This window comes from Dendrobates tinctorius, unplaced genomic scaffold (assembly GCF_039654945.1).
Source record: "Dendrobates tinctorius isolate UK_male_01 unplaced genomic scaffold, ASM3965494v1 ptg000342l, whole genome shotgun sequence".
In the NCBI taxonomy this organism is placed as follows: domain Eukaryota; kingdom Metazoa; phylum Chordata; class Amphibia; order Anura; family Dendrobatidae; genus Dendrobates; species Dendrobates tinctorius.
Window position 1 is genome coordinate 1,960,170 of NW_027362008.1, and position 12,256 is coordinate 1,972,425.

Here is a 12,256-nt window from a genome sequence, read left to right on the forward strand (position 1 = left end):
GTGGCTCTGCCGTTCGGGCTAGCCATGGCTCCCAGGGTATTCACGAAGGTAATGGCGGTCGTTATGGCCATTCTTCATTCTCGGGGCATAGTGGTTTTGCCGTACTTAGACGACCTCTTAGTAAAGTGGCCGTCCTTTCAAGCATGCGAGGAGAATGTCAGCATCACGCTGGATACCCTATCTCGCCTAGGATGGTTGGTCAATGGAAAAAAGTCATCTCTTATCCCAGTTCAGAGGATTCCATTCCTAGGGATGATTTTCGACACGTCCCGAGGGTTGGTAATTCTCCCTCAGGACAAGGCTCGGGCGCTCCGGCAGGGAGTTCGGAGTCTTCAGCAACCAGGCCCTCACACAATTCGATTTGGGATGAGGGTTCTAGGGAGAATGGTAGCGGCAATAGAAGCAATTCCGTTTGCTCAATTTCATCTTCGGCCCCTGCAGCACGCTCTCTTGGCAGCGTGGGACAGGAGTCTGTTTTCCCTAGATCATCAGTGCAGGTTGTCCTTTCCGGTCCGACGAGCACTTCATTGGTGGACGCGCGACTCCTCTCTCCTTCAGGGGAAACCATTTCCTCCAGACCAATGGTTGGTGGTCACAACCGACGCGAGTCTTCTCGGTTGGGGAGCAGTATTTCGTCATCACACGGCACAGGGGCAGTGGTCACCCCAGGAGGCTCATCTTCCGATCAACTTGTTGGAGATTCGAGCGGTGCGGTTGGCGTTGCAGCATTTTCAGCACTGGCTAGGAGGTCGCCCAGTCCGGGCCTAGTCAGACAACGCCACGGCAGTGGCGTACGTGAATCACCAGGGAGGCACGCGCAGCAAGGCAGCCATGCGCGAGATAGAGCATGTACTCCGGTGGGCCGAGAGGCACCACTCAGTAATCTCAGGTGTTCACATTCCAGGCGTGGAAAATTGGGCAGCAGATTTCCTGAGTCGGCAGGGTGCCATGGCCGCGGAATGGTCCCTGCATCCCGAGGTCTTCCAGCAGATTTGCCAACGGTGGGGGACTCCGGACGTGGATCCCTTCAGGGAGAATGCCAAGGTGGGCATGTTTGTCGCCCGGTCCCAGGATCCGCGAGCAATCGCAGTTGGGCGTTGGTCCTTCCATGGAGCCAGTTTCGGCTCCCATACCTGTTTCCTCCTGTGCCTCTTCTCCCGAGGGTCATCAGAAAGATCAAGATAGAGAGGGTCCCGGCAATTCTGCTGGCTCCAGACTGGCCCCGTCGAGCTTGGTACGCGGATCTAGTACAGCTCCTCGCAGACGTGCCATGGCGTCTACCGGAACGGCCAGACTTATTGTCCCAGGGGCCGATCTACCACCCGAACTTAGGGGCCCTGTGTTTGACGGCATGGCCATTGAATCCTGGATTCTGACCCAGGCCTGGTTTGGGCGTGAAGTGGTTGCTACAATGGTTAGCGCCCGGAAGCCGGCCTCGGCGAGGGTTTATCATAACACTTGGAATGTTTTCTTTCTCTGGTGTCGAGAGCACGGGGTTGCGCCTTTTGTCCATCTCGGTTCCCAACATTCTGGCTTTTCTGCAGTCAGGCCTAGACGCAGGTTTGGCCCCGAGTTCCCTGAGGAGACAGATATCGGCTTTGTCTGTCCTTTTCCAGCGAAAGATCGCTACCAATATGCAGGTCAAGACATTCATTCAGGGGGTCTCACTTGGTGCCCCCCTTTAGAGCGCCCATAGACGCCTGGGACCTTCATCTGGTTCTTGGTGTCCTGCAGGAAGCTCCTTTTGAGCCATTGCAGGAAGTCGCATTGTCATACCTTTCCAGGAAGGTCGTGTTTTTGGTAGCCATAACTTCCATTAGGCGGGTCTCGGAATTGGCAGCCCTATCCTGTAGAGCTCCGTTTCTGACCTTTTTTAAGGATAAGGTAGTCCTTAGACCACCGCCGCCGTTTCTGCCGAAGGTTGTGTCCTCTTTCCATATTAATGAGGACATTGTTTTGCCTTCTTTATGTCCAGCTCCGGTACACAGAGTCGAGAAGGCGCTCCACACGCTGGACCTAGTAAGGGCCCTCAGGAGGTACGTGTCAAGGACAGCACCTTTTCGCCAGTCAGACTTGTTGTTTGTGATCCCCGAAGGGCGCAGGAAAGGGCTTGCAGCCTCACGGTCGACCATAGCCAGATGGATTCGCCTAACTATTCAAAAGGCTTACCGTATCAGAGGCACGCCGATTCCAACTGGAATAGGGGCGCACTCGACTCGGGCAGTGGGCGCTTCGGCAGAGCAGGTATGCAAGGCGGCGACCTGGTCAAGCCTGCACATGTTCTCTAAGCATTACAATGTGCATACTCAGGCTTCGTCAGATGCGAGCCTGGGTAGGAAAATTCTCCAGGCAGCAGTGGCACACCTTTAAACAGGTGAGCATGCGGTTTGGATCGGTGAGTTGCTCCCACCCATGGACTGCTTTAGGACGTCCCACAGTCTCTGTGTCCCCCAATGAGACGAAGGAGAAACATGGATTTTTGTGAGTACTCACCGTAAAATCCTTTTCTCCGAGACGCTCATTGGGGGATACAGCACCCACCCTGATAGCTAGTTGGCTCTTGTTTATTTGATTAGTGTAATTCTTGGTTTATTATTGGGTGGTCCTTTTTTCAGACATATGATTTTCTGCGGTAAGGCTAATTCGCTTTTATGTTCTCCTACTGCTTTTGCACTAAACTGGTTTCTGCCAGCTATCGGGGCGAGGGTGTATGCGGCGGAGGAGGAGCTAACTTGTTTTTTGTATACTTAGTGTCAGCCTCCAGACGGCAGTACCACACACCCACAGTCTCTGTGTCCCCCAATGAGCGTCTCGGAGAAAAGGATTTTACGGTGAGTACTCACAAAAATCCATGTTTCAGTGCTTACCCATGATGGAAATGTCAAGATGCCAGGGAACCACGTTCACCCCCTGACGCGCGTTTCGCATTTGCTTTATCAAAAGGGAATTACTGAGATTGGAGACGACGGTGGCCACAGATTCTGTGTAGGGGGAGGGGCTACAGGCAGAGCTCCTCCCATCTACATAGTCTGATCAGTAGTGTCGGTCATCTCCGATCAGTAATGGGTAAGTCTTCTAGCGCCTCTGTGCTCCAGCTCTGCCCCAGGGAACTGACGCACAATCACCTGCAGTCCACATGATGGAAATGACTATGTGACTCATTAGCAGAGGCCATCTTATACTGCTCCATGGTCCGGTTCTCATACTTTCTTGCCCATTACAAGCACTTTTATGGTGGACAGGGGGCGCACTGGCAGTCTAACCATCCAGCATTAACTATTGCAGTATTTTGTGATGCTGTACTTTTTCCCCCATGGACCTCGGTGCACACTGGGTAAACCATTTTATTTTTCAGACACGCTGACCTCCTTACCTTTACATACGTTTAATAATGTTTCCTACTTCCAACATAAACTGTATAGAGAACCTGTCACTTGCTCCAAAAATTGGGTTAAATACCTTGTACATAGCCCTTAGCGCCCCTTGATTCTTCCGCTGTTTTCCATCTTCCTCTGTGTCACTCTATTGCACAGATATTTTATATTCAGATTTGTTTTTTCTGGAGCTCATAATAATAATTTTATTTCTATAGCGCCAACATATTCCGCAGCACTTTACATTATAGAGGGGACTTCCACAGACAATAGACATTACAGCATAACAATAATCACATAGATCATAACAGATACCAAGAGGAGTGAGGGCGCTACTCACAAGCTTACAATCTATAAGGAAAAGGGAGACACGAAAGTTGGGTGGTAACAATTGCTTTTATTGTATGGACCAGCCATAGTGTAACAATCGGGTGTTCCTGTTGCTGCATGAACCAGTTAACAGTCTAAATATTTAACACTACAGACACAGAGGGCTATTAAATGCATAAAGCATGTGAGAACATGATGCGAGGAACCCTGACTATGGTAAAATAATTTTGAAATGAGCCACACAGGGATATTTAGGTTGAAGGCGGTAGGCCAGTCTGAACAAATGCGTTTTTAGGGCACGCTTAAAACTGGGGGGTTTGGGGATTAATGGTATTAACCTGGGTAGTGCATTCCAAGAAAATGGCGCAGCACGTGAAAAGTCTTGGAGATGGGAGTGGGAGGTTCTGATTATTTAGGATGTTCAACTCAGATCATTTGCTGAACGGAGGGCACGGGTAGGGTGGTAGGCTGAGACGAGGGAGGAGATGCTGAGCCATTGAGGGCTTTGTGGGTGAGGGTAATAAGTTTATACTGAATTCTGGAGTGGATGGGTAGCCAGTGTAATGACTGGCACAAGGTAGAGGCATCGGTGTAACGATTGGCGAGGAATATGATCCTGGCTGCAGCATTCAAGAAACATTGGAGAGGGGAGAGTTTGGTAAGAGGGAGACCGATTAGAAGAGAGTTACAATAGTCCAGACGAGAAATGAATAAGAGAAACAGTAAGAGTTTTTGCGGAGTCAAAAGTAAGAAAAAATCGAATTCTAGAAATGTTTTTGAGGTGCAGATAACAAGAGCGAGCCAGTGATCGGATGTGGGGGGTGAATGAAAGCTCGGAGTCAAGTATGATCCCAAGACAGCGGGCATGTTGCTGGGCAGTAATGGTGGAACCACACACGGAAATGGCAATGTCAGGCATAGGTAGGTTAGTAGAGGGAGAAAACACGAGGAGTTCAGTTTTTGACAGGTTCAGTTTCAGATAGAGGGAGTACACAATATGTTAGAGACAGTGGTAAGACAATCACTGGTGTTTTCCAAAAAGGCTGGTGTGATGTCAGGAGAAGAAGCGTATAATTGGGTGTCAGCAGCATAGAGATGGTACTGGAAACCAAATCTACTGATTTCTTGACCAATAGGGGCAGTGTACAAAGAGGAGGGGACCTAGAATCGATCCTTGAGGAACCCCAACAGTAAGGGGAAGATGTGGGGAGGAGGAGCCAGCAAACGATACAGTAAAGGAGCAGTCAAAGAGAGAAGAGGAGAACCAGGAGAGAACGGTGTCCTTGAGGCCGTTGGAACGGAGCATAGTGAGGAGGAGCTGGTGATCCATGAGAGATCCAAGAGAATTAGCATGGAGTAGTGACCATTAGATTTAGCTGTTAGAAGATCATTAGAGACTTTAGTGAGGGCAGTTTCAGTAGAGTGTAAAGAGCGGAAACCGGATTGTAGAGGGTCGAGGAGAGAGTTATCTGAGAGATAGTGGATCAGACGGGAGTGGACCAGGTATTCCAGGAGTTTAGAGATGAAAGGAAGATTAGAGACAGGTCTATAGTTAGCGGCACAGTTTTGGTCGAGGGATGGTTTTTAAGTAATTGTTGGATGATGGCATGCTTAAATGAGGAAGGAAAGATACCAGAAGAGAGAGAGAGGTTAAATATTTTGTTAGGTGAGTGGTGACAGCAGGGGAAAGGGACTTGAGGAGATGTGATGGCATGGGGTCACTGGTGCAAGTGGTTGGGTGAGAAGATGCAAGGAGCCTGCTTACTACTTCTGTTACTGGTTCAAAATCAGAGAGTGAGCTAGATGCAGTGGGGGAGGGAGGACAGTGCATGGTATGAGGGGATTGGGAGATCATTTCCTGTCGGATATGGTCCATTTTTTCTTTGAAGTAATTTGCCAGATCGTCAGCTCGAAGCTCCGTGGTTGGGGCCTATACTCTTGGGTTGAGTAGAGAATGAAAAGTGTCAGAGACGTTTCGGGTTATTGGACAGTGAGGTGATGAGGGTGTTGGAAGTAGGTTTGTTTTGAGAGGTGAAGGGCAGTGTTGTATGTTCTAAGCATAAACTTATAATGGATGAAATCTTCGGGTAGATTGGATTTTCTCCACAGACGTTCGGCACACCTGGAGCACCACTGTAGGAAGCGTGTTTGCAGGATGTGCCAGGGTTGTCGCCTCGTGTGAAATCTCTACTCTGCCGTCCAGCTGGGCTTTCTTCAGAGTCTTTTCTGGGGACATTGGCTTTCACCCCTCCCAGACGCTGCTAATCACAGCTCGGCATCTGATCTAGCAGGCTGAGGCTGCCAAGCTGTGATTATCAGCATCTGGGCAGGCTGGAGAAACCACGTCACCAGAGACAACTGAAGAACGCAAAGATTTCACATAGTTCGCTCCAGGAGGGATAAATGTGAATATGTCTGCAATGGATTGACACAGCGTGGAGCAGAAAAGAGCAGAATAAAGGATTTTTACAAGTTATTTATCTCAATTTTTTGTTTTCTAACAGGTCCTCTTTAAAGTGCGCCTGTAATTTAGGATTTACCCCCTTCATGTGCCTTCAGAGCTATTGCAGTCTTTAAGGTTTCCTATCATGCCCTTAGCCATATACTGAGTACATGATTACGGTGGCTGGAGCTCAACTGCTCCTGGATGTAGGACCACCATTGAGACTAGTCAATCTTATTTACATACGGTAATGAAATGGGTAAAACTCCATTTTTAATTGTGTGGACACTTTTCTACACTAAGGGCTGGATAGGAAGCTTGAGAGAGAGAAATGGCACTGGTGATATATTAAGGGGGTAGTTTCTGATGACAAAACTGTCTATTTACTGACTAATCTCTACCACCCCTGACTTGTGCCAATGTCACCAGTATATAAGTGTTGTTCACTTTACCCGTCATTGTGTTAATGTTACCGTATCTAGTTGCCTTTCTTATTACCGATCCTTTCATTGATGAGGGTCTTCAGTGTGAGCTCCATAAAAAAAAAAAAAAGTTAAAATCCCTTTTGTGTTGATAAAAAAAAGTTACATTCAGTCTACCTTTCTTTTTAGGAAATCCTTGTGAGAATAACAGTTTATCATTAAATTGTAAGAAAGAAGATATCGGGAAGCAGTCTAATGGAGAAAACCTCATTACCCTTCATGGACCTCCTGGACTTCACAGCACTTCACTTTCTTATAATCCTCCTAATCATGAGGAACCCTCTCCTGAGCAATCTCACATTGTAACCACAACTCCAGGTGACAAAGTGGATACAAGATTTCAGGGTGACAAGCAACTTACTAGAAGCTCAGATTTTTTAACAAAAAGAAAGCACAAAGGAGAGAAGCCATACTGCTGTTCAGAATGTGGGAAATGCTTTACATATAAATCAAAATTTGTTAGACATCAGAGAATTCACACAGGAGAAAAGCCATATTCATGTTCGGAATGTGGGAAGGATTTCACAGTTAAAAATAATGTTATTACACATCAGAGAATTCATACAGGAGAGAAGCCATATTCATGTTCCGAATGTGGGAAGTCCTCAGTTAAAAATATTCTTATTTCACATCAGAGAATTCACACAGGAGAGGAGCCATATTCATGTTCAAAATGTGGGAAATGCTTTACTAAAAAATCAACACTTGTTATTCATGAGAGAATTCACACAGGCGAGAAGCTACTTTCATGTTCGGAATGTGGGAAGTCCTTCGCATATAAAGGGAGTCTTATTAGACATCAGAGAATGCATACAGGAAGGAAGACCTATGCATGTTCAGAATGTGGGAAATGTTATACACATAAATACGAAGTTGTTAGACATGAAAAAATTCACACAGGAGAAAAGTCATTTTCATGTTTGGAATGTGGGAAATCCTTCACAAATAAATGGAGTCTTACTACACATCAGAGAATTCATACAGGAGAGAAGCCATATTCATGTTCCGAATGTGGGAAATGCTTTACTATTAAAACCAATCTCGTTAAACATCAGAAAATTCACACAGGAGAGAAGCCATATTCATGTTCCGAATGTGGGAAATGCTTTACTAATAAACCAAATCTTGTTAAACATCAGAGAATTCACACAGGAGAGAAGCCGTATTCATGTTCAAACTGTGAGAAATGCTTTTCTAATAAATCAAATCTTCTGACACATGAGAGAAGTCACACAAGAGAGAATCTATATTCATGTTCAGAATGTGGGAAATCTTTTATATATAAATCAATTCTTGATATACATGAGAAAATTCACACTGGAGAGAAGCCGTATTCATGTACACTGTGTGGGAAATGTTTTACACGAAAAGAATGTTTTGTTCGTCATCAGAGAAGTCACACTGGAGAGAAGCCGTATTCATGTTCAGAATGTGGGAAACGTTTTAAAACTAAATCTTATTTAGTTGTACATCAAACAACTCACACCGGGGAGAAACTGTTTTCATGTTTACAATGTGAAAAGCGTTTCACACATAAATCACAACTTCTTAACCATCAGACAATTCACACAGGAGAAAAAAAGTATTCATGCTCCGAATGTGGGAAATCTTTTACATGTAAAGCAAGTCTTACTACACATGAGAAAATTCACACTGGAGAGAAGCCGTATTCATGTCCACTGTGTGAGAGACGTTTTATACAAAAATATAATCTTGTTCTACATAAGAGAACTCATGAAAGAAAGAAACTGTAGTTATGTTCACTGTGTTTTGTACGTTTCCATAAACGGTGGAAGACCTGAGAGTGTCGTACATGTATTTTCAGGGCAGTTGAAGGCATTGGAACACTTCCACTTTTGCTGAATCAATTTGATTCGAAATCAGCCTTTATTGGCAAATCCACAACAAATTTTGAAAAAAAAAATAGGGAAAAAAATAAAAATTATTTGGATCTTTAAAGGGGACCTACCAGCCGCTTGAGCATGTTAAACTGGTCCCATCATTGCATAGTGGCTGCAGAGCTTAATAAAAAATTTTTTTTCAGATTTTAATTTTCATCTCCTTTGTTGAGGTATTAGCTTGAAAGTTTAGGTTAAATTTTATGTTAAGCCCAACTGAGTGTTATCAGAGGTTTGTCTCTAGGGGTCTGTACTTCTTCCTCTGCATCTTGAGCAGTCATAACCAGGCAGCAAAACACTGGAAAAAAGAACACGCACCACAAAATAATGACCTGATAGTATGTTCTCACTGATCTTCAGGATTTATCCAAAAATATTTAATCCAGTATACACACTGCTCAAAAAATAAAGGGAACACTTAAACAACACAATGTGACTCCAAGTCAATCACTTCCGTGATGTCAACCTGACCAGTTATGAAGCAACACTGATGGTGAATCAATTTCTCCTGCTGTTGTTCAAATGGAAGAGACAACAAGTAGAAAAGATCAGCAATTAGCAAGACAACCTATAAAGGAGTGGTTCTGCAGGGGGTGACCACAGACCATTTCTCTTTTCTCATCCTTTTTGGCTGTTGTTCTGGTCGCATTTGCATTTTGTCATTGCTCTCACCCCAAGAGGTACTGTACAGTAGCATGAGGCTGTGTCTACAACCCTCAGAAGTTGCTCAGTTAGTGCAGCTCATCCAGGATGGCACATCAATGTTAGCTGTGGCAAAAAGAGTAGCTGTTAGTGATGGGCGAGTAGCATTGTTGCTCGGGTCTCCCCAAGCATGCTCGGGTGGTCTACGAGTATTTTGGCGTGCTCAGAGATTTATTTTTCGTCGTCTCAGCTGCATGATTTGCGACTTGTAGACAGACTGAATACATGTGGGAATTCCCTAACAAGCAGGCATTCTACACGTATTCAAGCTGTCTAGCAGTCGCAAATCATGTAGCTAAGGTGATGAAAACTAAATCACCGAGCACTCCAAAATACTCGGAAACCCGATCAATGAGTATTCTCGCTCAAACACAGTGAGCCAGAGCATGGAGCAGATATCAAGAGACGTAGAGGGGGCTGTAGGAAGGCAACAATCCAGCAGCAGGACCGCTACCTCTATGCAAGGAGGAACAGTGCCAGAGCCCTGCAAAATGACCTCCAGCAGGCCACGAACATCCTTTTGTCTGCTCAAACTGTCAAAAACAGACTCCATGGAATGAGGGTCTGACGTCCAACTTAGCCCGACACAGTGCAGGGCAATTGGCATTTGCCAGAGAACACGAATATTGGCATATTCAACATTGGTGCCCTGTGCTCTTCACGGATGACAGCAGGTTCACACTGCGCACATGTGACAGTCGGGAGATGCCATGGAGAACTTTCTGTTGCCTGCAACCTCCAACATAACCACTTTGGCAGTGGGTCAGTAATGGTGTGGGGAGGCATTTATTTGGAGGACAGCACAGCCCTCCATGTGCTATTCAATTATAGCCTGACTGCCATTAAGTAAAGGGATGAGATCCTCAGACCCATTGTGAGACTATATGCAGGTGCACTGGGTCCTGGGTTCCTTCTGATGCATGACAATGCTAGGCCTCATGTGGCTGAAGTCTCGGCAGTTCCTGCATGATGAAGGCATTTATGCTATGTACTGGCCTGCCCGTTCCCCAAATCTGAATCAAATCAGGCACATCTGGGACCTCATGTCTTGCTCCATCCAACCAATGCCACGTTACATCACAAACTGTCCAGGAGTTGACTAAGTCTTTAGCCCCTTTACCCCCAAGGGTGGTTTGCATGTTCATGACCAGGCCAATTTTTACAATTCTGACCACTGTCCCTTTATGAGGTAATAACTCTGAAACGCTTCCATGGATCCCGCTGATTCTGACATTGTTTTCTCGTGACATATTGTACTTCATGTTAGTGGTAAAATTTCATTCATATGACTTGCGTTTATTTGTGAAAAAAATGGAAATTTAGCAAAAATTTTGAAAAATTCGCAATTTTCCAACTTTGAATTTTTATGCTCTTAAATCACAGAGATACAGCACACAAAAACTTAATAATTTCACATATGTTTACTTTACATCAGCACAATTTGGGATCCAAAATTTTTTTTGCTAGGAAGTTCGTTCTCTCAAGAACTGCCAGGCTCCTTAGGTCACCCCCACTGTCCAGACTTATAGAAACATACAGGCCATTAACACCCAGAAACTTATGAAGAACTTGCAGTCTTCATTGGCCCCTATCTCCTCCCTCTCATGTCCTGATTCTGCATTGAAGCATTACAATGAAACACTTCAAAGTGCCCTGGATGAATTTGCACCTCCTATAAATAGAACACCACAACGCAGACGGCGACAACCCTGGCACACCCTGCAAACACGTTTCCTGCAGCGGTGCTCCAGGTGCGCCGAACGTCTGTGGAGAAAATCCAATCTACACGAAGATTTCATCCATTTTAAGTTTATGCTTAGAACATACAACACTGCCCTTCACCTCAAGCCTATTTCAACACCCTCATCACCTCACTGTCCAATAACTAGAAACGTCTCTTTGACAGTTTTCATTCTCTACTCAACCCAAGAGTACAGGCCCCAACCACGGAGCTCCGAGCTGACGATCTGGCCAATTACTTCAAAGAAAAAATTGACCAGATCCGACAGGAAATTATTTCCCATTCACCTCATACCATGCACTGTCCTCCCTCCTCCACTGCATCTAACTCACTCTCTGATTTTGAACCAGTCACAGAAGAAGTAAGCAGGCTCCTTGCATCTTCTCGCCCAACCACTTGCACCAGTGACCCATTTCTGTCACATCTCCAGTCCCTTTCCCCTGCTGTCACCCCTCACCGAACTAAAATATTTAACCTCTCTCTCTCCTGGTATTTTTCCCTCTTCATTTAAGCATGCCATCATACATCCACCACTTAAAAAACCATCCCTCGACCAAAACTGTGCTGCTAACTATAGACCTGTCTCTAATCTTCCCTTCATCTCTAAACTCCTGGAACGCCTGGTCCACTCCCGTCTTATCTGCTATCTCTCAGATAACGCTCTTCTTGACCCTCTCCAATCTGGTTTCCGCTCTTTACACTCCACTGAAACTGCCCTCACTAAAGTCTCTAATGATCTACTAACAGCTAAATCAAATGGTCATTACTCCATTCTCTTGGATCTCTCTGCAGCATTCGACACTGTGGATCATCAGCTCCTCCTCACTATCCTCCGTTCCATTGGCCTCAAGGACACCGTTCTCTCATGGTTCTCCTATCTCTCCGACCGCTCCTTTACTGTATCTTTTGCCGGTTCCTCCTCTCACCTTCCCCTTACTGTTGGGGTCCCTCAATGGTCGGTTCTAGGCCCCCTCCTCTTCTCCTTGTACACTGCCCCTATTGGTCAAACAATCAGCAGATTTGGTTTCCAGTACCATCTCTATGCTGATGACACCCAATTATACGCTTCTTCTCCTGACATCACGCCAGCCTTTCTAGAAAACACCGCCGATTGTCTAAACGCTGTGTCTAACATCATGTCCTCACTATATCTGAAACTGAACCAAAGACTGAACTCCTGGTGTTTTCTCCCTCTACTAATGTACCTATACCCGACATTGCCATTTCTGTGTGTGGTTCCACTATTACACCCCAACAACAGGCCCGCTGTCTTGGGGTCATACTTG

The 12,256-nt window shown here is 45.6% G+C and overlaps 3 protein-coding genes across 4 annotated transcripts in view; 2 read left to right on the plus strand and 1 right to left on the minus strand.

Moving 5' to 3' along the window:
* The window catches only part of LOC141074945 (uncharacterized), a 38,713-nt gene extending 31,819 nt beyond the window's left edge, over window positions 1-6,894 (plus strand). The window contains exon 9 of the mRNA XM_073562274.1: window positions 6,759-6,894. The gene's annotated coding sequence lies outside the window, so the exon portion shown is untranslated. The remainder of the gene's footprint in view (window positions 1-6,758) is intronic.
* The window catches only part of LOC141074948 (uncharacterized), a 157,679-nt gene extending 148,999 nt beyond the window's left edge, over window positions 1-8,680 (plus strand). The window contains 1 exon segment of the mRNA XM_073562276.1: window positions 7,032-8,680. Within this exon segment, the coding sequence (XP_073418377.1) occupies window positions 7,032-8,383 (1,352 nt within the window). The 3' untranslated portion in view covers window positions 8,384-8,680.
* Window positions 1-12,256, minus strand: part of LOC141074931 (uncharacterized) — a 1,026,924-nt gene that overhangs the window by 292,281 nt on the left and 722,387 nt on the right. The window lies entirely within an intron of this gene.